The 21,019-nt window shown below is 43.1% G+C and overlaps 4 protein-coding genes across 6 annotated transcripts; all 4 read left to right on the top strand.

Annotated features, from left to right (window-relative positions):
• The first annotated feature begins 1,342 nt into the window (after positions 1–1,342).
• Positions 1,343–8,342, top strand: LOC108603624. Its single transcript, XM_033294022.1, is given in 20 exon segments — positions 1,343–2,578; positions 2,640–2,737; positions 2,794–3,111; positions 3,177–3,295; positions 3,381–3,466; positions 3,732–4,137; positions 4,192–4,833; positions 5,373–5,430; positions 5,432–5,464; positions 5,466–5,734; positions 5,794–5,941; positions 6,001–6,483; positions 6,486–6,536; positions 6,604–6,633; positions 6,635–6,682; positions 6,684–7,543; positions 7,604–8,021; positions 8,023–8,061; positions 8,063–8,167; positions 8,169–8,342. Coding segments are annotated over 20 exon segments (5,487 nt in total). The 5' UTR covers positions 1,343–1,398; the 3' UTR covers positions 8,265–8,342.
• A 394-nt stretch (positions 8,343–8,736) lies between these two features.
• LOC108601680 (glutamyl aminopeptidase) lies at positions 8,737–11,881 on the top strand. The gene is given in 7 exon segments (XM_017989589.2): positions 8,737–8,824; positions 8,893–9,248; positions 9,311–9,458; positions 9,518–9,874; positions 9,876–10,052; positions 10,115–11,052; positions 11,107–11,881. Coding segments are annotated over 7 exon segments (2,718 nt in total). The 5' UTR covers positions 8,737–8,749; the 3' UTR covers positions 11,774–11,881.
• Positions 11,882–12,190: 309 nt separating this feature from the next.
• Positions 12,191–20,631, top strand: LOC108604113 (glutamyl aminopeptidase). Of its 3 annotated transcripts, none has more exons than XM_017993397.1 (9): positions 12,191–12,277; positions 12,337–12,698; positions 13,328–13,698; positions 17,937–18,084; positions 18,145–18,666; positions 18,723–19,015; positions 19,079–19,222; positions 19,281–19,772; positions 19,834–20,631. In XM_017993397.1, the coding sequence occupies exons 1-9, from the start codon at positions 12,268–12,270 to the stop codon at positions 20,507–20,509; spliced, it is 3,018 nt and encodes a 1,005-aa protein (XP_017848886.1). In that variant the 5' UTR covers positions 12,191–12,267; the 3' UTR covers positions 20,510–20,631. The 3 variants fall into 3 exon arrangements, with proteins under 3 accessions (XP_017848886.1, XP_017848885.1, XP_017848887.1); XM_017993396.1 differs by lacking the exons at positions 12,191–12,277; positions 12,337–12,698; positions 13,328–13,698 and adding exons at positions 13,928–13,987; positions 16,661–17,081; positions 17,350–17,839; XM_017993398.1 differs by lacking the exons at positions 12,191–12,277; positions 12,337–12,698; positions 13,328–13,698 and adding an exon at positions 17,285–17,839.
• LOC108601231 lies at positions 12,851–13,203 on the top strand. Its single transcript, XM_017989129.1, has 2 exons — positions 12,851–12,933; positions 12,989–13,203. The coding sequence occupies exons 1-2, from the start codon at positions 12,906–12,908 to the stop codon at positions 13,201–13,203; spliced, it is 243 nt and encodes an 80-aa protein (XP_017844618.1). The 5' UTR covers positions 12,851–12,905.
• Positions 20,632–21,019: the final 388 nt, after the last annotated feature.

The following is a 21,019-nucleotide window of genomic DNA, read 5'->3' as shown; positions in this document are numbered from 1 at the left end:
TGTACCTAGACTACGGCGCGACTTGAGTTAGCTATCAAGTTCCCACGCTTAGGCAGGTAGACATCCTGTGGCGGCGTCCCAGCCAGGACCTGCTCATGAATGAAACTCAGCTCAGTCCATTCAGCGTGGCCGGTTTTTCCTGCTCGCATGTACGTGTGTTTTGCCAACTAAACTGGCAAAGCCAATTATAGAACAAAACATATGACAAATCAATTTGGAAAATTAATTGCGCTTTGCGGTAAGCGCTGTGTGAAACCCGCGAGGACCTAGTCCAGGCAGTTGATAATGCGCTGGGTATTTCGCTTCAAGATTGTGTACTCAGGCAAATGAACTACAAATTTCAAATATGTACGATATGCATATTTGAAGAGTTGAAAATAGAAATAATTAGTTTTGTGAAATTATTACAAAATAAATTTGCCAGACAATGTATTTGTGGCTGTCAAACTCAAAGTGTAAATCGTAAATTATTTCTTAGTCGTAAAAAATATTACAGTGGTCTATGATGTATTGTATTTAAATATATTTATATGCAATGATTTCTTAAAGTTCTCTAATATAAAATATCAAATTATATTATGTATATTTTTGTATGTTTAACGTGAACCAATTTCATAAAATACTCTGATTATTTTTGTATTCAAGTTAAAGTACTAATTAAACCAATTTTATAATAACTATACAATTTATTATTCGTTCGGCACACTTTGTTTCCCAACATAATAAAAGTCATTGCAAAACATAAGTGGAAATTCTGTTGTTTGGGTTTTAGCACAATGAAAATACCAAAAACGCTGCCTCTCTACCTCTCTCTGTCTCTCTAATTAGGCCGAGAGTTTAGTCCGTTACCGGAAAAGGGGTTTTTTAGGCGCCGGGGTTATACACACACACACACACGCATGCAAAGCCCATCAGGTAAAAATTAAGATTCAAAATTTTTGCTAGTAAGCTTGCTCAATTGGTAATGGGCAGGCAAGGCGGACGGGACACATATGGGCGCCGGCGCTAGGGGAAATACGACTAAGTGGAATTTTGATACTGCTGGCGCCGGGAGTTTCTAATAACTAAAGATTGGAAATTCGTGCGCTGCCTTGCGGAAAAACGTGCAGAAGTTGCTGCAAAAGTTTTTAAATCAAACGTTGACAGTGGGCCCATAAACGAATATAAATGTCAAATACAATGGACACATGTCGCGCAGTTGGCTAATATGCGTGGATTGGAGAGCTGTTTATAAGCCTATTTGCGATTGTGATAAGATTAGCAAACACACTATCGCAGGCAGTTCAATTATGATATATTAGTAGCAGTTAGAGTTTACCTATTGCCTAAAGCGGCGCACTCGCGTTTAGTTGCGTTCCAAGTGCCGCGTGTGTGGGATTAAAGCGCAGCAAATCAAACATGATCATCACCGCCAAAGTGGTGAGCATCTGCTTGGGCGTGGCACTCACAGCCTTCACCGTCTCCACCATTGTGCTGGCGGTGCAAAAGTCCAATATGAAGGCCGATCTGCGTGATTTACAGGAGAAGCTCGATCTGCTGGAGGGCAGCCTAACCTCCACCACAAGCAGCAGCACAGACACGCCCACCACAAGCATTACACCGAGCACAACGCCCGCGCCCAAAATTGATTATCGCCTGCCCAAAACGCTGACGCCCACCAACTATGATCTTTATCTACATCCGCATATAGAGTCGGGCGATTTCAGTGGCAATGAAATCATTAGCATTACCGTGAATGAGCCCACAGATAAGATAATACTGCACTCACTTAACTTGACTATACAAACGCTGTCTGTGATCTATGCGGATGGCACAGCTGTGCCCATCAAGGCGCATCAGTTTGACAAAGTCAGGGAGTTTCTGATTATAGAGCTGGCTGAGCAGCTCAAAGCCAACGCCAATGTGCTGCTGACCATTGAGTTTTCTGGCAACATGGCCAACAAAATTGTGGGTCTTTATAGCTCGTCGTATGTGAAGGCCGACAACACCCGCAAGGTGATCGCCACGTCCAAGTTTGAGCCCACATATGCACGCCAGGCTTTCCCTTGCTTTGATGAACCTGCCCTGAAAGCTACGTTTGAGATTACGCTGGTGCATCCCAAGACGGGCAACTATCATGCGCTCTCTAACATGAATGTGGAAACTGAAGTCCAGGACGCTGAGCACACAAAGGTCATGTTTGCCAAGAGCGTGCCCATGAGCACTTACCTATCCTGTTTCATTGTCTCTGACTTTACGGCAAAAAAGGTGGACATCGAAACCAAGGGCATTGGCAAGCCTTTTGAAATGAGCGTCTATGCCACGCCAGAGCAGATTGGCAAGGTGGACTTTGCGCTGGATGTGGGCAAGGTTGTAATTGAATATTACATTGACTACTTCCAAATCGAGTATCCGCTGCCCAAGCTGGACATGGCCGCTATACCAGACTTTGTCTCTGGCGCCATGGAGCACTGGGGTCTGGTCACCTATCGCGAGACGTCGCTGCTGTACGAGAAGGAAACTAGCTCAACAGTCAATAAACAGCGCATTGCGAGCGTCATAGCTCATGAATTTGCGCACATGTGGTTCGGTAATTTGGGTGAGTTGCTGGCTTATAAATAATCGTTAGCTTATCTTAATTGCCTGCTTGGTTCGCTTAGTAACCATGCAATGGTGGAATGACTTGTGGCTAAATGAGGGCTTCGCTAGCTTCATCGAGTACTTGGGCGTGGATGCGCGCTTCCCCGACTGGCAAATGGCAAGTTAACCCGCAATGCCATTTAATTTTATTTAATGTTGATTTTAATTTTACAGCGCAATCAATTTATCATCAGCACTCTGCATGGCGTCTTCAGCTTGGATGCCACGCTGGGCTCGCATCCCATTATACAGACCGTTGAGAATCCCGATCAGATAACGGAAATCTTTGATACTATTACGTATTCCAAGGGCTCCTCGCTGGTGCGCATGTTGGAAGATTTTCTAGGCGAGACAACGTTCCGCCAGGCGGTCACCAACTATCTGAATGAATACAAATATCAAAACGCCGTAACCGATAATTTCTTTGCCGAGATTGACAAGCTGGGTCTGCCTTACAATGTGGCAGACATAATGCTCACCTGGACAGTGCAGGTAAGCGCTAAGCTAAATTTAGACCGTAACTGATTTAACCCATTTTTATGGCTTTTTGACTTCAGATGGGTTTGCCTGTGGTCACGATCACAAAGATCTCCGACACTGAATACAAATTAACGCAGAAGCCGCTTCTTGTCCAATCCAAACGACTACGAACAAGTGCACGAGCTTCAGAATTCAAGTGAGTTGCGAAATCAACTGTCATTGGCTTATCTGATTGCGAAATGTTCACACATTTATTAACAAACTCAACTCACTATTTTCAGCTATCGCTGGTCAATACCGATAACGTATACGACCAGTGGCAGTGCGGCAGTGCAGCGCGATTGGTTTTACCACGATCAGAGCGAAAGTAAGTAATGCATAAGTGAGAGTAGCCATAACAAAATAAAATTAAAATCAAAACAGGCAAGTTTATCAATTGCAATCTCCAAGCGAGCCATAACTTTGCCAATCTAATTCTTTTCATTAACCAAATAAAACAGCAAGTGTTTACTTAGACTCTCATGTGTTTAAATACGCATAAAACTCTTAAATCGGAATTTATATCGCTTGAAATTAAAAACAATAGCAAAAGCATTTATTGTTTACTATTTCTGTTTCCTTTTGACTTGCAGTTACCATTAAGCTGCCCAGCGCTGCGCAATGGATCAAGTTTAATCACGACCAGGTTGGCTATTATCGCGTCAACTACGACGAGTCCTTGTGGCATGCCTTGGCCCAGGAGCTGCTGAACAAGCCAAGCTCATTCAGTGCCGGTGATCGTGCCTCTTTGTTGAACGATGCCTTCGCTTTGGCTGATGCCACACAACTGCCCTATGAGATTGCCTTTGACATGACGCAATATCTGGCCAAGGAGGACAACTATGTGCCCTGGAGCGTGGCAGCCTCAAAGCTAACCTCGCTCAAGCGCACGCTCTACTACACGAGCAGCTTTGCCAAGTACAAGAAATACGCCACAGCGCTAATTGAGCCCATCTATACAGCGCTCACCTGGACTGTGGGTGAGGATCATCTGAACAAGTAAGTGTACTTTGGCTTCAAAGCAAAAGCCTGCAACTAAAAGCTTTACTTTAGTCGTCTACGTGTAACGGCTCTGAGCGCTGCCTGCTCGCTGGGCTTGGAGTCCTGTCTAACTGAGGCTGGTGTGCAGTTCAAGAGCTGGCTGGCCACTCCAGAGAAGCGCCCCAATCCAGATGTGCGCGAGATTGTCTACTACTATGGCTTGCAGTCAGTGGGCAACCAAGCCATCTGGGAAAGCGTCTGGCAGTTGTTCATCAATGAGGCAGATGCTAGCGAAAAGTCCAAGCTTATGTATGGCCTGGCTGCTATACAGGAGCCTTGGCTCCTGCAGCGCTACATCGATCTAGCCTGGAACGAAGAGTACGTGCGTGGCCAGGACTACTTTACCTGCCTCACCTACATATCTGCCAATCCCATGGGCGAGTCTCTGGTCTGGGATCATGTGCGCGAGAACTGGTTACAGTTGGTGGCTCGCTTTGGCCTCAATGAACGCTATCTGGGCAATCTAATACCCTCCATAACAGCACGCTTCCATACGCAGACCAAGCTGGAGGAGATGGAGTACTTCTTTGCCAAGTATCCAGAGGCGGGCGCCGGCACTGCAGCACGCGTGCGCGCTTTGGAAACGGTCAAGAACAACATTGTTTGGCTGGCAGAGAACTTGGAGAGCGTGGATGCCTGGCTGGCCAAGCAGGAGTAGTCAACGCGATATATGCTTATTAATAAATAAAAACTTGCCTTCATTAAGAACTTATCAAGTACCTTTAGCAAATTAAAGATTATGGACAATAAACAATTCGTAAATATAGTTGTTCCCATAAATAATACAAGACAAAGCACTAATGTCAATTCATGCTCATGCGTGGGCTGTTCTACTCCCGGCCACCTCCTCTCAATTAAACTGCAACCAAATAATTAGCACACTTATTAGTGGCAACTAAACACGGCCGATAAGTGACCATAAAATATAAAGTTGTGACAATTGTGACTCAATTATGGCCGCAACAAATTTTAGATATGCATTCGCTTTATTACGGATACATTTTGGAGCTAATTTCATTCAGTTGTCGGCTAGTCTCTTGCCAGGCTAAGATGGCTTTAATCGCGCGTCTCTTGGCCAATGGCCTTCCTCCTGGCTCTTTGTTGCTGTTGCCCAACGCCACAGCTGACGAAAAGGTAAATTGGACGTGTAAGTCTAGTTATCTAGACTGATAACCTTGCTTATGTCTCTGCAGATTGGATTATCGCCTGCCAACGGCATTGGAGCCCACGCATTACGAATTGTACTTTCATACCAAGCTAAGATACAGGCAACTTCACTGGCCAAGTCCAAGATAACCATTAATGTGAAGCAGGCCACAAATCAAATCATTCTACACTCGCATAAACTAACTCTCAGCAGCGTCTATGTGCCCGATCATGAAATTGATAATTACGCGCTTGAGCCCGTTGCGCGAATTTCTCATTATCGAGATGAAGCAAGCAACTGAAAATGGGTGAGACCTTTTATACTCGGCATTCACTTCGAGGGCCAAATGCAAAACAAACTCGTTGGCTTATATAGCAGCACCTACAATACGCCAGCGGGTCAGCAGAGGTAGTTTATAGCCCTGTGATAGCATTGCCAGCCATTTAATTGTCTATTAAACTTTGCAGAAACATATCGACCACCAAGTTCGAACCCACCTACGCACGCCAGGCTTTTCCTTGCTTTGATGAACCTGCCTTGAAAGCTACGTTTGCCATAAGCGTTATACATCCCACCGCTGGCTCATACGATGCTGTCTCCAACATGAATAAATTGGTAAAACAATTTATTTATACTATAGTTTATATATAAATCATACTTTCCTGTTATTGTAGGAGTCACAGAATCTGGGCGAGAACACAATGGCCACGTTTGCCACTAGTGTGCCCATGAGCACCTACTTGGCTTGCTTTATTGTCTCCGACTTTGAACATAAGAAGAGCACTGTGAAAGCCAATGGCATTGGAGCTGATTTCGAAATGCGCGCTTTTGCCACGCCCCATCAGATAAACAAAGTTACATATGCCTTGGAGTTTGGCGTTGCAGTCACCGAGTACTACATAAAGTACTTTAAAGTGGAGTATCCACTGCCCAAGCTGGACATGGCTGCAATACCTGACTTTGTCTCTAATGCCATGGAACATTGGGGTCTGGTCACCTACAGAGAGACTGCGCTGCTCTATGATACAAGCTTCAGCTCTGCTGCGAATAAGCAGGCAACTGCTGGAGTCCTTGCTCATGAGATTACACATCAATGGTTTGGCAACTTGGTGACAATGAAGTGGTGGAATGATTTATGGCTAAACGAAGGCTTTGCTTCGCTTTCATGCAATACAAAGGTGTAGATGAAGTGCATCCAGATTGGGACATGGTAAGCACATTGAACCAATGAAAAGCTAACTACTAACTATACTAACAGTACGTATACTCAATTTCAGTTGGATCAGTTTGTAATAATGGCATTGCATCCCAGTCCTTGTTTTTGATGCCAAGCTCTCATCACATCCCATTGTGCAAACAGGTGGAGAATCCAGATGAAATCACATCCATTTTCGATACTATCAGCTATGACAAAGCTGGTTCCATTTTGCGCATGTTAGAGAATCTTGTGGGCGCTGATAAGTTTGAGCAGGCAGTTACCAACTATCTGACAAAGTATAAGTATCAAAACACAGTCACAGATGATTTCTTGTCTGAGGTAGCTGCTCTGGTAACTGACTTTGATCTGAAGCTATTGATGCGCACCTGGACTGAGCAAATGGGCTATCCCGTGTTGAATGTGGAGCGCACCGACAAAAATGCATTTACTATTTCGCAGAAGCGATTCCTTTCCAACAAGGCTAGTTACGAAGAGACAGTGGAACCAACAGAGTTTGGTTACAAATGGAGCGTGCCCATCACCTACTTCCTGGACACCGCAAAGACAAATGAGGCAAGCAGTTTTATATTTGACTACAATAAGGATATGGCCGGCGTGGCTGTTGAGGCTGATGTGAAGTGGATCAAGCTAAATGTTCAGCAAATGGGCTACTATATAGTCAACTATGATACCATCACCTGGGAGTATATCAATCAACAATTGATTGACAAATACGATCGCTTTGATATAGCGGACCGAGCCAACCTGTTGAACGATGCTTTTGCTTTGGCTGACGCCAGCCAACTGGCCTACAGCATTCCTCTGGATATGACAGCTTATCTATCTAAGGAAGAGGACTTTGTGCCTTGGTATACGGCTGCATCGAACCTCATACGTTTAAAGAGAAATCTCATGTACACAGAGAGTTTCACTTCTTACCTGAACTACGCACGCTCGTTAGTAAGCCCTGTCTACAAAGCAGTTGGTTGGACAGTTGATGAAGATGACCATCTCAGAAAGTAAGTGAAACAATTCAAGCCAATAAGATTGCCTTTTAACTTTTTCGTTAAATTAATCAGCCGCCTGCGCTATACTGTGGTGAATGCAGCGTGTGCCTTGGGAGTGGAAGAATGTCTGCAGGAAGCTGCAAAGCGATTCAACACTTGGCTAGCCAATCCCACAGCTGCCAATAAACCTGCGCCCGATCTGCGTGAAATTGTTTACTACTATGGCATGGAGCAGTCAAAGAGCGAGGCTAGCTTTGATCAGTTGTTGCAACTTTATAGCACAGAAGCTGATGCTAGCGAGAAGCAGAAGATGATGAATGGACTTGCCGCTACAAAAAATGCTCAATTGCTGTACAGACTGCTGGATTTGGCCAGCATCAATGACAAAACTGTGCGCTCGCAGGATTATTTCAATTGTGTGCAGCTCATTGCAAGCAATCCTGTAGGCGAGCCACTTGTTTGGGACTATTATCGCGAGCACTGGACTCAGCTTAACCGCACGCTTTGGCCTCAATGATCGGGCACTGGGTAAGATTAATTACCAGTGTTACAGCACATTTTGCAAGTGAAGTTAAGCTCGAAGAGGATGCAAGGAGTTCTTAAAGAAGGCATCCAGAGTCTGGAGCGGGTGCTAGCCCCAAGGCAACAGGCGATCGAGACTATCAAGTACAACATTAACTGGCTGAAGGAAAACAGCGGCGAGATTGCCAATTGGCTAAGCCAAAAACTTTAAATTTTGCCTAATGTCAATTCTATTTTTATATACCGATCACAAAAGTTTGACAAGAATAAGCATGCAAAATAAACAACAACAAGAACAAATTACACATATAACAGCTGCCGTATTTGTTTTTGTATTTATCATTACTCTATGCTTCGTGCATAGCTAAGAGCAATTACAAAAGCAAATGAGCTCAATAGGCAATAAACAATAGCGTGGGAGCTTAAAAGATACCCTACATATATTTTACATAGGCATATCCGACAACAATCCTAGTATATTTATAATTATCGTTATGTCAATTTAAGGCTTTTATTATATTTGAGTCAGAAAGTGTGGCATAAAAATACCCTGATATAAAGTCATAAAGTGTCCACAATCAAAATACAATATTGCTCCAATTATGACCAACGCGGCATAATAAGTTCGTTTATAGTTATTCTTATGGACGAATTGACAAGCTCTAGATTCAGTTACCGATCGTTGCTCGCCCAGCAATGATGTATTCAAGTTTTCGCTGCTGGCCGCTGGCTTTGCTCTTGACAATAGTTGCCTGTGTCTCGGCTCAGAATGTAAGCTTGAGTTGGGTAGAAGTGTTGCTGCTCTCTACATTTAAATAAAAACATTATTTGTTAAGCAGATTGATTATCGCTTGCCGACAGCATTGGAGCCCACGCATTATGAGTTATATCTTCACCCCGATCTGGCAACTGGCAACTTTACAGGCCAGGAGAGGATCACTATCAATGTAAAGCAGGCAACCAGTCAAATCATTTTGCATTCCCATAAACTTACGCTTACCAGCGTCTATGTGCTCAGCCGTGAAGTAGAAAACTTCAGGCTCGATACTGAGCGCGAACTGCTCATAATAGATATGAAGCAGCCCTTGGCAGCGGATGGAACTATTACCTTAGGCATTATATTTGAAGGCCAAATGCTAAATAAGTTGGTTGGCCTATATACGAGCAACTATAAGACTGCCACAGGTCAACAAAGGTAAGTGACAATTAAAATATTTGAAAAGAATATATTTTTTAATTTTTATGCCGACACACTAGAACAATTGTGAACTCGCAATTCGAGCCCACCTATGCTCGTCAGGCATTCCCTTGCTTTGATGAGCCTGCATTGAAAGCTACATTCAATATAACCGTTGTGCATCCCACTGCTGGCTCCTACGATGCCATCTCCAACATGAACAAAATAGTAAGAGATTTGCTGCATGCCCTGCATCAATCTTAATTCTGGCCATTTATTTCTTATAGGAATCGCAGAATCTGGGCGAGAATACAATGGCAACGTTTGCCATTAGTGTGCCTATGAGCACTTATCTGGCTTGCATAATTGTGGCGGACTTTGATCATCAGAAGAGCACAGTGAAAGCTAACGGCATTGGAGCTGATTTTGAAATGCGCGCTTTTGCCACGCCCCATCAGCTGAGCAAGGTTACCTTTGCCTTGGAGTTTGGCGTTGCTGTCACCGAGTACTACATTAAGTACTTTAAAGTGGAGTACCCGCTGCCCAAGCTGGACATGGCTGCCATTCCAGACTTTTCCTCCAATGCTATGGAACATTGGGGCTTGGTTACTTACAGAGAGACTGCACTGCTCTATGACGAAAATTTACAGCTCCACTCTGAACAAACAGGCTACAGCTGCTGTCCTTGCTCATGAGATTACACATCAATGGTTTGGCAACTTGGTGACAATGAAGTGGTGGAATGATTTGTGGCTAAACGAAGGCTTTGCTCGCTTCATGCAATACAAAGGCGTAGACGATGTTCACCCAGATTGGGGCATGGTAAGTCTAAAGTATATAGTTTTGTTAAAAAGTGTTAAATTAAATTACAATATTTTTTTTAGCTAGAACAATTTATAATAATGGCATTACATCCAGTCATGGACTTTGACGCAAAGCTGTCCTCGCATCCTATTGTGCAAAAAGTAGAGAGTCCAGATGAAATCGCTGCCATTTTCGATACAATTAGCTATGAGAAAGCTGGCTCCATTTTGCGCATGTTAGAGAATCTTGTGGGCTCTACTAAGTTTGAGCAGGCGGTTACCAGCTATCTGACAAAGTACAAGTATCAAAACACAGTCACAGATGATTTCTTGTCTGAAGTAGCTGCTCTGGTAACTGACTTCGATCTGAAGCTATTGATGCGCACCTGGACTGAGCAAATGGGCTATCCCGTGTTGAAGGTGGAGCGCTCCAGCAATGAAGCATTTACTTTTACACAGCAGCGATTCCTCTCCAACAAGGCTAGCTACGAAGAGACAGTGGAGCCAACAGAGTTTGGCTATAAATGGACTGTGCCCATCACCTACTACTTAGACAGCTCCAAGGCAGATGAGATTAGCAGCATAATTTTTAGTTATGACTCCGACTCTGTATCTGTGCGTGTTGCCGAAAATGTTAAGTGGATCAAGCTTAATGTTCACCAAATGGGTTTCTACCGTGTTAACTATGAAGCTAGCATCTGGGAGCAGATAACTAAGCAGTTGATTGCTGACCACAAGCGCTTTGATATTGCTGACAGAGCACAGCTGTTAAACGATGCCTTTGCATTGGCCGATGCTAGTCAGATTTCCTACAACGTTTCTCTGGAGATGACAGCTTATCTCTCGAGCGAAGAAGATTTTGTGCCTTGGTATGTGGCTGCCTCCAAGCTTGTGGCACTTAAGAAAACTCTCATGTACAGCGAGAGTTACGCATCCTACTTGACTTATGCACGCTCCTTGTTAACCAATGTCTACAAGAATGTGGGCTGGACAGTTGATGCCAATAATCATCTTAAAAAGTAAGTTTACGATTGAAAGAATTTGCGAATCAGTTACATATTTTCTAATTTTAGTCGCCTGCGTGTTTCTGTGTTGAATGCTGCCTGTTCCTTGGGTGTAGGAGACTGTTTGAAGGAAGCCGCAGAGCGCTTTAACAAGTGGATAGCTAATCCCTCAGCTGCCACTCGACCTGCTCCCGATCTACGTGAAATTGTTTACCACTACGGCATGCAACAGGCAAACACTGAGGCCAGCTGGGAAAAGCTATTGGCCATATATCAAGAAGAAACTGATCCTAGCGAGAAGGTAAAGATTATGTTTGGACTCACTGGTGTGTCGGATGGCCAGTTGCTCTACAGACTTTTGGAATTGGCCAACGATGAGAGCATAGTGCGCTCGCAGGACTATCACACATGTGTACAGTATATAGCTGCTAATCCTGTGGGAGAATCAATTGTTTGGGACTATTATCGCGAGAACTGGGTACAGCTAGCGGAACGTTTTGGACTCAACGATCGCTACTTTGGCAGATTAATTGCTAGCATTACATCAGGCTTTGCCAGCGAAGTCAAGCTGGAAGAGGTGCAAGAGTTTTACAAGAAGCAGCCCGAGTCTGGAGCGGGCGCTGGCTCTAGGCATCAGGCTATTGAAACTATCAAGTACAACATGAATTGGTTGCAAGAGAATAGCGCCGACATCAGCAGTTGGCTAAAAGGCACGAAATCGGCATTGACCGTCTAAGGGAAAAAACCCAATATAAAATTGTTAATATCCAATTGAAGTTATAAATTAGCAAATCTAATCGTTGCATAATGGCCAATGTACAAAACTTTGCTATAACAATAAACAATGCCAAAATCAAACAGTAAAAAACAAAGTATTCTTTTTTATTGCAACCGTTTGGCGATTTTAATGACCTGTGGCTTTTATGATCTCACAGTAAATAGTTCAAGTTTTTATCGAGCTGGCATATCAAACTTTAAATTTTAACTTTGAGCACAATTGCACATACTGTCCAATTGGATATATGGAGCAACAATAAATAAATTAAAGTCGCGCATTCATATCGTTCATGGTAATAAAAGCCTTAACACGTTTATAATCATAATTGCTCATTATCAAGCTAAAATAGTTGCTCAGATTCGCTTTTCAACGTCAGTTCAAGTCTGGACACTCAGTGCGTTGGAAGTGTACCATAGACTACACAGCAAGGACATAAAAACTTTTTAGGCAAAATGGTTGCCTGTGAGTGCAAGCTTAAACTCTATTAAAAAGTAAAGAATGTTAATTTAAATTATTAATAGGGCTTACGGTGAAGACTGTGGCCATATTTATGGGCTTGGCTACAACTGCATTCTGTGTAGCAACAATTGTGCTGGCTGTGGAAAAGGCTGATTTGGAAAATGAACTGCAGGATGCAAGGGACAAGATAGAAGTGCTAACGGCCTCTACAACCACCACAACAACGACAACACCAGGAGATGTAACAACACCAAGTGGAGGCACGACGCCGGGAGGAGACACCACACCCAGTGGAGGCACGACGCCGGGAGGAGACACCACACCTAGTGGAGATACGACGCCTAGTGGCCCCACACCCAGTGGACCCACAAGCCCAGCGCCCATTTTTCCCACATTGCCCACTGGACTTCCCAAACCCGAAGAGGTAAGCGAACTTATTTGATAAACTCAGTGCAGAATTCCCAAAGAAGTCGTAAAGGCGGCATTGCTACTAATTGCACTTAAACGGTTTTCGGATTATTATCGGTTTAGGCATTGTTGTTATATTTATCATGGCTATAAGGTCTTTTTGTTAGTTGGCTATAAATATTGGTCAGTTTAGTCGTGAACAACGAGCAGCTTGGTATTGAAAATGGGCAAATTTATGGAAAAAATTAAGGGTGAGCATTAGATATTTTAGCTATATACAAAAAACTGAATAACTAACTTCGTTAGACTGGATTACGGCGGAGAGAGTGGCAATTTTCTTTGGTCTGCTGTCTACTTGCTTGGCTGTAGCTCTCGTGGTTACGTTAGTGCATAGGGATAACCTGATGCTGCAGTTGTCCGAGGCCAGAGAAAAGCTGGATGTGCTGGAGGATTTTATACAAACTCATGCGATCTCTGATATTTCCAGCAAGTTGCAAGCACATAAGCGTAATGAGCTGTGAAGAAATAAAAAATAAATAAGCAAATATTTCTATTTCCGATACAATAGCCTGCAATGCAAACAGCCTTATCGACTTTTAATATCATTTATGGATACTGACCAATCTTTATTACCTTCAAACTTAGATTGTGTATCGTCTGCCCAGTGAAATAAAGCCTGTTAGATATCGCCTCTACATACATCCCGATCTGGAAACCGGTGAATGCGAGGGCACCGTGTCCATTCAATTCCAGCCTGAAAAGGCAACCAACTTGATTGTGCTGCATGCCAAGGATATGAATGTCCACGGCATTAGTATTCTGAATATGATGGCACGTATGCGCGTTCCCATTGACAAGTATTACATGGATCTTAAGCGCGAAATGCTGCTGATCGAGCTCAAACAGGTGCTTAGTCTTAACAAGGCTTATACGATTTCGGCCAGCTTTGATTGCAACTTAAGTGATCTCACTGGCACCTATCGCAGCAGTTACACCGATCAAAATGGCAAGCAAAGGTGAGTGAAAAAAAATTATTATGAATTTTCCTGAATACACCTAATGCATGCGACTGTTGGTGTTGGTCAATTATGTTATGCCCCTGTTACTGTGAGCAAGAATGTTAGCTCGCTGTTATTTTACCATCATACTTGCTGGAGCTGCAATCGAACAGCAATCGAACTTTCGCGCCTACCTACTCGATTTTAAATTTTATTGTAATTGTAACTTTTAAAGCGAGCGGACGTGCTTTAGTTTCGCGCAGTGTTGGCGGGATTATTTATAAAACCAAGTGCAAGAAAAACAAACGTAATATACGGGCAAATGCTGAACTGATTGGATTGCGAATTACGTGCGCGAGTTTAATAGTTTAGTTTAATATAAGCAACAATTAATAAAACTTTAAACATAGTCAACCGAAAAAGAGCGCGCGCCCACGCATGCTGAGACTTGTGTATGGCATGTAACTGTTAATGAAGTAGAGCTGTCCAAAGAACAAGTGACAAAAATTAGCAAAGATTAGAAAGAGGCAACGAAATATGATGAGCAGAGAAGTTATTTAGAACATACCAATGTATGTATGTATTTATGTGTGTGTGTGCTATAGTTAATACTATTTGAGTCTAGTCTGAGCTGCTTATAACTGTCAATGTGTATGTGTGTGCGTTTAATGTTTGTTGTCATTGTTATTGAGACAGCGCCGTTATGAACCGAATGTTTTTTTCTCGCTCTAATTGAGCGCATTGAGGCGCAAACTAATTTTAATTTGTATTCATAATACAAAAAATAATAATAATAACAACAATATGAATACATTAAAATGTGAACGCGGATTGCGGCCATAAAGTTGCTTCTATGCCAAAACTGTGACTTTCGACAATCATATAAAAACATACAATAAATAACCGCAAGCACGCAAAACAGGTTGCAACAACTGTGCATGCGTCGCTTGCTAGCCACACTGCTCTCCCGCTATTCCCCTATTCCCCCACCCGTTGCCGCGCATGCCGCACCTTGCGCAGTTAGCCGGCAAACAGGCTTCGGGCATACATAGTTCACTTGCTGCGCAAGTTCTTGGCCTTAAAAAAAGAAATACGACTGCAACTACAACAACTGTTGCTGCTGCTGCTGCCGCTGCTGATCTCTGTGCTCTGTGTTTACAATTACAAAAGCTGGTCAAGGCGCTTTTGGCCATCCGCTTCAATAGCTACTGAAGCAACATACAATAGAGCCAAGAGCTGAGAAATTACTTTCTTCAAAAGCACCAAACGAAATGGGTCGACATCGACGGCAACTTTAATGTTGTTTCCGTTGGTTGTTGTTGTTACTGCTGCTGCTGCTGCTGCGGGCCACTTGTTGTCATAGTTATTTCATGTTTCTTCTTTTTTAATTTTTCGTTTCATTTGGTGTTTTAGTTCTTGAAAGTTCAACCAGCAGCCAGCATTTTTCCTTTTCATTAGCACTGATTTCTTTTCTCTTAAATACAGTTGTTTACCTACAACTTTCCAATTGTCACCAAAATCATTACGGTGCTAAATTGCGATAAATTTGCCTCTGGTATAATTTCTTAATATTATAAAACTTTGATTGGCAAACAGTTGTTTTGCAAGTATTAAATTTGTTAAAACAAATTGTTAATTGTAATCACGTTTGGCCCAATTGAATTGTATGTGTGTGACCCAAACACTAGGTGTGTGTGTATGTGTGCTTTAACTTTTGGGCATTTCTGGGGCGCACTTTGCATATTGTTTGCTTCACACATTGATTTGTGAAAGTTAACTTTCGATTAACAAGAACAAACCCAAATCATAACATATGAGGCGCGTTAGCTTGAAGTGCATTCAACTTTGATGTCGCATTGTGTTGTGTATTTAATTAAATTAATTCACATTTGACTTTTTGCCATTAAGCATTGACATTTCCGCTAAAAGAGAGAGAAGCAAGCAGCTCAGAATTCGCGCACCTCACAATGAGGCATATAAAATTTTATGCTGTTGCAGTTGCAGAAACTTTTCGCAGCTGCAAAGTCGTTAGAGTCTCTTCCATAGCATGCAATCTTTATTATTGTTTATTGTTGTTGTGGCTTTTGTTGCATCACTGTAGGCGTTAGTCATCACACAATGATGAGCTTCATTGAAGTCGCAGCAAGCAGCTCGCCGCCTACAACTGCGTCCCAGGCAATTGCAAATTAGCATATTTTTCATATATATGCATTGACTTGGTTTTATGCCACAAAAAATTAATGTGAATTATGCGCATTGTACTTCAAGCACAAGTGTGTCTGCCACAAAGACAAAAACTCGCCTACAGTTGCACAATTGCAGCAACAGGTGAGCATGCACACTTTCCTCAGATGTCCATCGATACTTGCCGCATGTTGCTGTCGCATACATGGCCAATTCATTTTTATATGACTATCGCTTGTTTTTTGCATCAACAATTATTTCTCATCAGAGATTCATGTACCAGAGCCTGTATGGCAAATTGTCTAACAAAAAGCCAACAACCTTAAAAGCAACAGCAACAATAACAACAGCAGTCAATCACACAATGGCGACGTTGATGGCGACGCCAACGTCAAAGCGCCACTATAGAAAGTGGCCAAGTATTATTGCAATTGCAGCCAAAACCTGGAAATTTGTAATACAATTTGCGGTTAACCAGGCAAACTTAAATATGGCTTTAAGCCGTTACAATTGCAGAAACACACAAAGCAAAATGACCAACTCTATTACGTGACAGAGCAGAGCAGTGGAGATTACATTTGATTGATCTGCAATGGAGACAAGCTCTCAATGAAAATGATATACTGGTAGTCAGGCGTAGCATTAAGTTGTTTATATTTATAGCGCGTTACTGTCAAAGTTTGTTTAAAGCAACGTGTGTAATTTAGTCCGCTTAAAGTGAGATCGAATTACATGCAATGATGACACAAGACTTATGCATATGTGATGATTATAATTGTTTATTTCGTTGTTGTAGCTCATAAATGTTTCAGCAGCAGTGTAAATAGCTTAGTCAACAGACACACACACACAACAGCATATTAATTAATTTATTAAGACAACAAATTAAGTCAACGGCATGTATGCAACAAAAAACGTGCGACCGCGCAGCAGCCTCTCCACAGATGATAATCATCGCATCAAGGATACAAATCGGCCAAATAAGAAATCACAGAGCAACACAGTGCTCACACTAGTCGCATTTTGTGTATTTTTATTAGTGCTTTGCACCTTTCTCCTCGGCGCACTTGTCTATGTGGGCAAAAACATAGCGGATGAGCATCAGAAGCAACAGGCGAGCAGCTCAGCACAGTCTGCGCTAAATAGCACAATACGCACCGTGTATGTGGATCGTGAGCTACTCCTATCCACCAAACCGATTTTAAGCGTCTTCTCAGGTGGGTTTGTTGTCTAGCTTTGAGCCAAATTTCAAATTTCAAACTTCGCGCCAAGCAGCTACACAGCTTCATAGCATTCATCTTTTGAGTGTGCTGCTCGCACGCATACAGTTTGACAAGCAATGCTAATGGGGTGCGAGTCTCAAACTTGCGCAGTGACTTAAACGTGCAGTGTTGTCAAACGGTGGGAACTGCTTTGTTTATTTTTTATTTTGTAATCATAAATAAGTAATAAACTTTATAAATTTGCCGTGCTATCAAAAACCAGATAACGGTGCCGTTTATACTACACCTGTGCCAGCTATACAAAGATTGAACACGATGCCCTCACTAGCTCCTGAAATAAGAACCGCCAGCAGGGCGCTGCAGAAGTTGGGATTCCGACTGCCCAAGGCGCTGAAGCCGCGGAAGTACAATCTTCATCTGCGGCCTGATCTCAGCCAGAAGAACTATACCGGCAACATAAGCATAAACCTCCAAGTGCTGGATCCTATTGCATTTATACCCGTACACATCAAACAGTTGAATGTGAGCCACGACAAGCTGCAGCGTTTGGACGAATCTGGTGCGCCACTGAAAGATATTGAACCCGCGCTAACTTTCACTCATCCGGACTATGAGTACTGGGTCACAGAGTTCGACAAGCCTCTGGAGGTCGGAAACTATACACTGCATTTAAAGTTTAATGGCTCATTAACCGATCGCATAACTGGTCTTTATCAGAGCTCCTATTACGACAAACTGACCAATCGCACCAGGTAGCCAAACACCAACTGTTTATGCATGCCCCTTATTAGTTAAATTAAACGTAAATATAAAAACCACATTTTAATTGCAATCATATTGCTTATATAGATGGATTGCAAGCACAAAGTTCGAACCCACCTATGCGCGTTTGGCATTCCCGTGCTTTGATGAGCCGCATCTGAAGGCGCAGTTCAAAATCACAATTGCCAGGCCCAGCGGCGATGAGTACCATGTGCTGTCCAATATGCCCGTGGAGGTGAGTAACAAGAATCTAATGCAAGAAATGAATGTAGTTATTAACTTAAGCCTTTTACAGAGTGAGCTAGTCGATGGCGCACTGACTGAGGTAACCTTCGAGGAGTCCGTGCCCATGAGCACCTATCTAGCGGCATTTGTTGTCTCAGACTTTGCAAACAAGAGCACACTTGTTGGTGATAGTGGCATTGAGCTGCGCGTTTTTGCGCCCGCTGCACAGCTGGAGAAGACTGAATATGCTTTGGGGATTGGTGCTGGCGTTACAGCTTACTACATCGATTACTTCAACATTTCATATCCACTGCCCAAACTCGATATGGTGGCCATCCCAGACTTTGTCTCTGGCGCCATGGAGAACTGGGGTCTGGTGACCTACCGCGAAACAGCTTTGCTCTATGATGAGAAGACCAGCTCTAGCGTAAACAAACAACGCGTGGCAACTGTCATTGCGCACGAACTGGCCCATCAATGGTTTGGCAATTTGGTTACCATGAATTGGTGGAACGACTTGTGGCTAAACGAGGGCTTTGCATCGTTTATTGAATACAAGGGCGTGCATCACATGCACGCTGATTGGGATATGGTAAAACGAATATTTACATTAAAGAACATGTTAACTAATGTATGTAATTATTATAGATGAATCAATTTGTGACTGATGAGCTGCATCCTGTGCTAACAATCGATTCCACCTTGGCTTCACATCCAATTGTTAAATCCATTGAAAGTCCTGCTGAAATAACAGAGTACTTTGATACCATTACCTACTCCAAGGGCGCTTCTTTGGTGCGCATGTTGGAGTATCTGGTTACGGAGCCGAAACTGAAAAATGCTACCACACGTTACTTGACCAACCACATTTATTCCACTGCCACCACCGATGATTACCTGACAGCCATCGAAGAGGAGCAGGACATTGACTTCGACGTCAAGTGAGTGCATAGTCTATAAGTAATTAGTAAAGATATTTATGATTTAACTATGCTGCTTTTTAGGGTCATTATGCAAACCTGGACCGAGCAAATGGGCTTGCCTGTGGTGAATGTCGTGAAGACTTCTAGCGGCTATAAGCTAACACAGAAACGTTTCCTAGCCAACAAGGATGACTACGATGTGGTTGTGGAGCCAACATCCTTCAAGTATGTTTAAATATTCAATTAGTATGTCAATATAATTAATTTTTATTTATTTTGTTAGCTATCGCTGGTCCATACCTATAACCTATACAACCAGCGAGGACACCGCCGTGCAAAGTCTAATCTTTAATCATAATGACAACGAGGCCAGCATTGCGGTGCCTAGCACTGCCAGCTGGATTAAGATTAACAAGGATCAAGTTGGCTACTATCGCGTCAATTACGAGGAGGAAATGTGGACTAAGCTCATTGCTGCGCTTAAGACATCCCGCGACAAATTCAGCAGCGCTGATCGTGCGCACTTGCTCAATGATGTGAATGCTCTCGCCGATGCTGGACAGCTTAGCTATACCACCGCTTTGGAGCTGAGCACTTATCTGGAAGCCGAGCAAGATTATGTGCCATGGAGCGTGGGCACCTCAGCGTTGAAAGCACTGTCCCATCGTGTCTACTACACCAACATTTACAAGGACTTTACAAGCTACGCACGAACACTGCTAACGCCAATTGTGGATAAGGTTTCCTTCACTGTGGGCAAAGATCATTTGAACAAGTAAGCTAATACACAATGTGTTAACTTAAGATATATTCAAAATTACATTTTTTTTTTACAGCCGCCTGCGCATTAAAGTGCTGAGTACTGCATGCGGCGTAGGACATGAAGCATCGCTGCAACAGGCAGCAACTCTGTTTACACAATGGCTGGCCAAGCCCGAGACGCGTCCCAGTCCGGATATACGCGATGTAGTTTACTACTTTGGCATGCAGCAGGTGAACACTGAGGCTGCTTGGGATCAGGTTTATAATTTATATTTGACTGAAGCGGACGCGCAGGAGAAGCTGAAGCTAATGAATGCGTTATGTGCTGTGCGTGTGCCTTGGTTGCTACGGCGCTACATTAACCTAGCGGCCGATGAGCAAAATGTGCGCAGACAGGATTACTTCACGCTGCTTGGCGCCATTTCGGCCAACAAAGTTGGCCAGAGCTTGGTCTGGGACTATGTGCGCGAGCAGTGGCCGCAATTAGTGGCACGCTTTGGCTTGAATGAACGCACGCTGGGTCGCCTGATACCCACAATAACGCAGCGTTTCGCCACGCAAACCAAGCTGGAGGAAATGCAGCAGTTCTTTGCCAAATATCCAGATGCTGGCGCAGGAACTGCCGCACGTCAACAGGCGCTGGAAACTGTCAAGTCCAACATAAAATGGCTGGAGCTGAATCAGTCGGAGGTTGGGAAATGGCTGGCCAACTACGTGGAAAAGTCGACGGACAGCAATCGCATTAAGTAAACCAAGCATTGTGAATGTAAAACTAGCTTTTCTGTATAGTAACTGATTTTTTGATTAGTCTTAGAACCAACGCGTGAAACAATTGTGAATATGATAATTTTTGAATTGATAACAAATGTCGTAATGTGTGTTTACTCTGTCATACCTCATTAACTGTAAGGCGATTAATACTCTAATGGGGGCAGCTCAAATATTTATTTATGACTTTATTACTTTACTTTGTCCTAGTTTCGTCAGCAGAAGGAAACGGAAATGGGCCAACATGTTTGTTTAATTTAACTTGCTTTTGTGCGATTTTATGAGCCTGCCAGATTTAATGCTACCCACGCATCTTTATAGCCCGTGAACCTCATTGTTGTTGTTTACTTGCGGACAGTTTTTGGCCAGGCTTATGGCGTCAGCAAGACACGCTGCGAAATTTATGACGGCAACGTATTCTCCGCAATTCAATTTCGCAACTGATTTAAATGTATTCCATATTATATTTACATGCGCCAACAAAACGGAATG

The sequence above is a fragment of the Drosophila busckii genome, chromosome 3R, assembly GCF_011750605.1.
Source record: "Drosophila busckii strain San Diego stock center, stock number 13000-0081.31 chromosome 3R, ASM1175060v1, whole genome shotgun sequence".
In the NCBI taxonomy this organism is placed as follows: domain Eukaryota; kingdom Metazoa; phylum Arthropoda; class Insecta; order Diptera; family Drosophilidae; genus Drosophila; species Drosophila busckii.
This window is presented reverse-complemented; position numbering and strand designations above follow the sequence as displayed.

Excerpts from the sequence above, each read along its gene's own strand:
- LOC108604113 (XM_017993396.1), top strand. The coding sequence starts at position 16,763 with ATGTATGCAACAAAAAACGTGCGACCGCGCAGCAGCCTCTCCACAGAT. Across the intron at positions 18,667-18,722 it reads TGCACGCTGATTGGGATATG|ATGAATCAATTTGTGACTGA; the intron begins GTAAAACGAATA and ends TAATTATTATAG. Across the intron at positions 19,223-19,280 it reads GTGGAGCCAACATCCTTCAA|CTATCGCTGGTCCATACCTA; the intron begins GTATGTTTAAAT and ends TTATTTTGTTAG.
- LOC108601231 (XM_017989129.1), top strand. The coding sequence starts at position 12,906 with ATGGGCAAATTTATGGAAAAAATTAAGG. Across the intron at positions 12,934-12,988 it reads ATTTATGGAAAAAATTAAGG|ACTGGATTACGGCGGAGAGA; the intron begins GTGAGCATTAGA and ends TAACTTCGTTAG.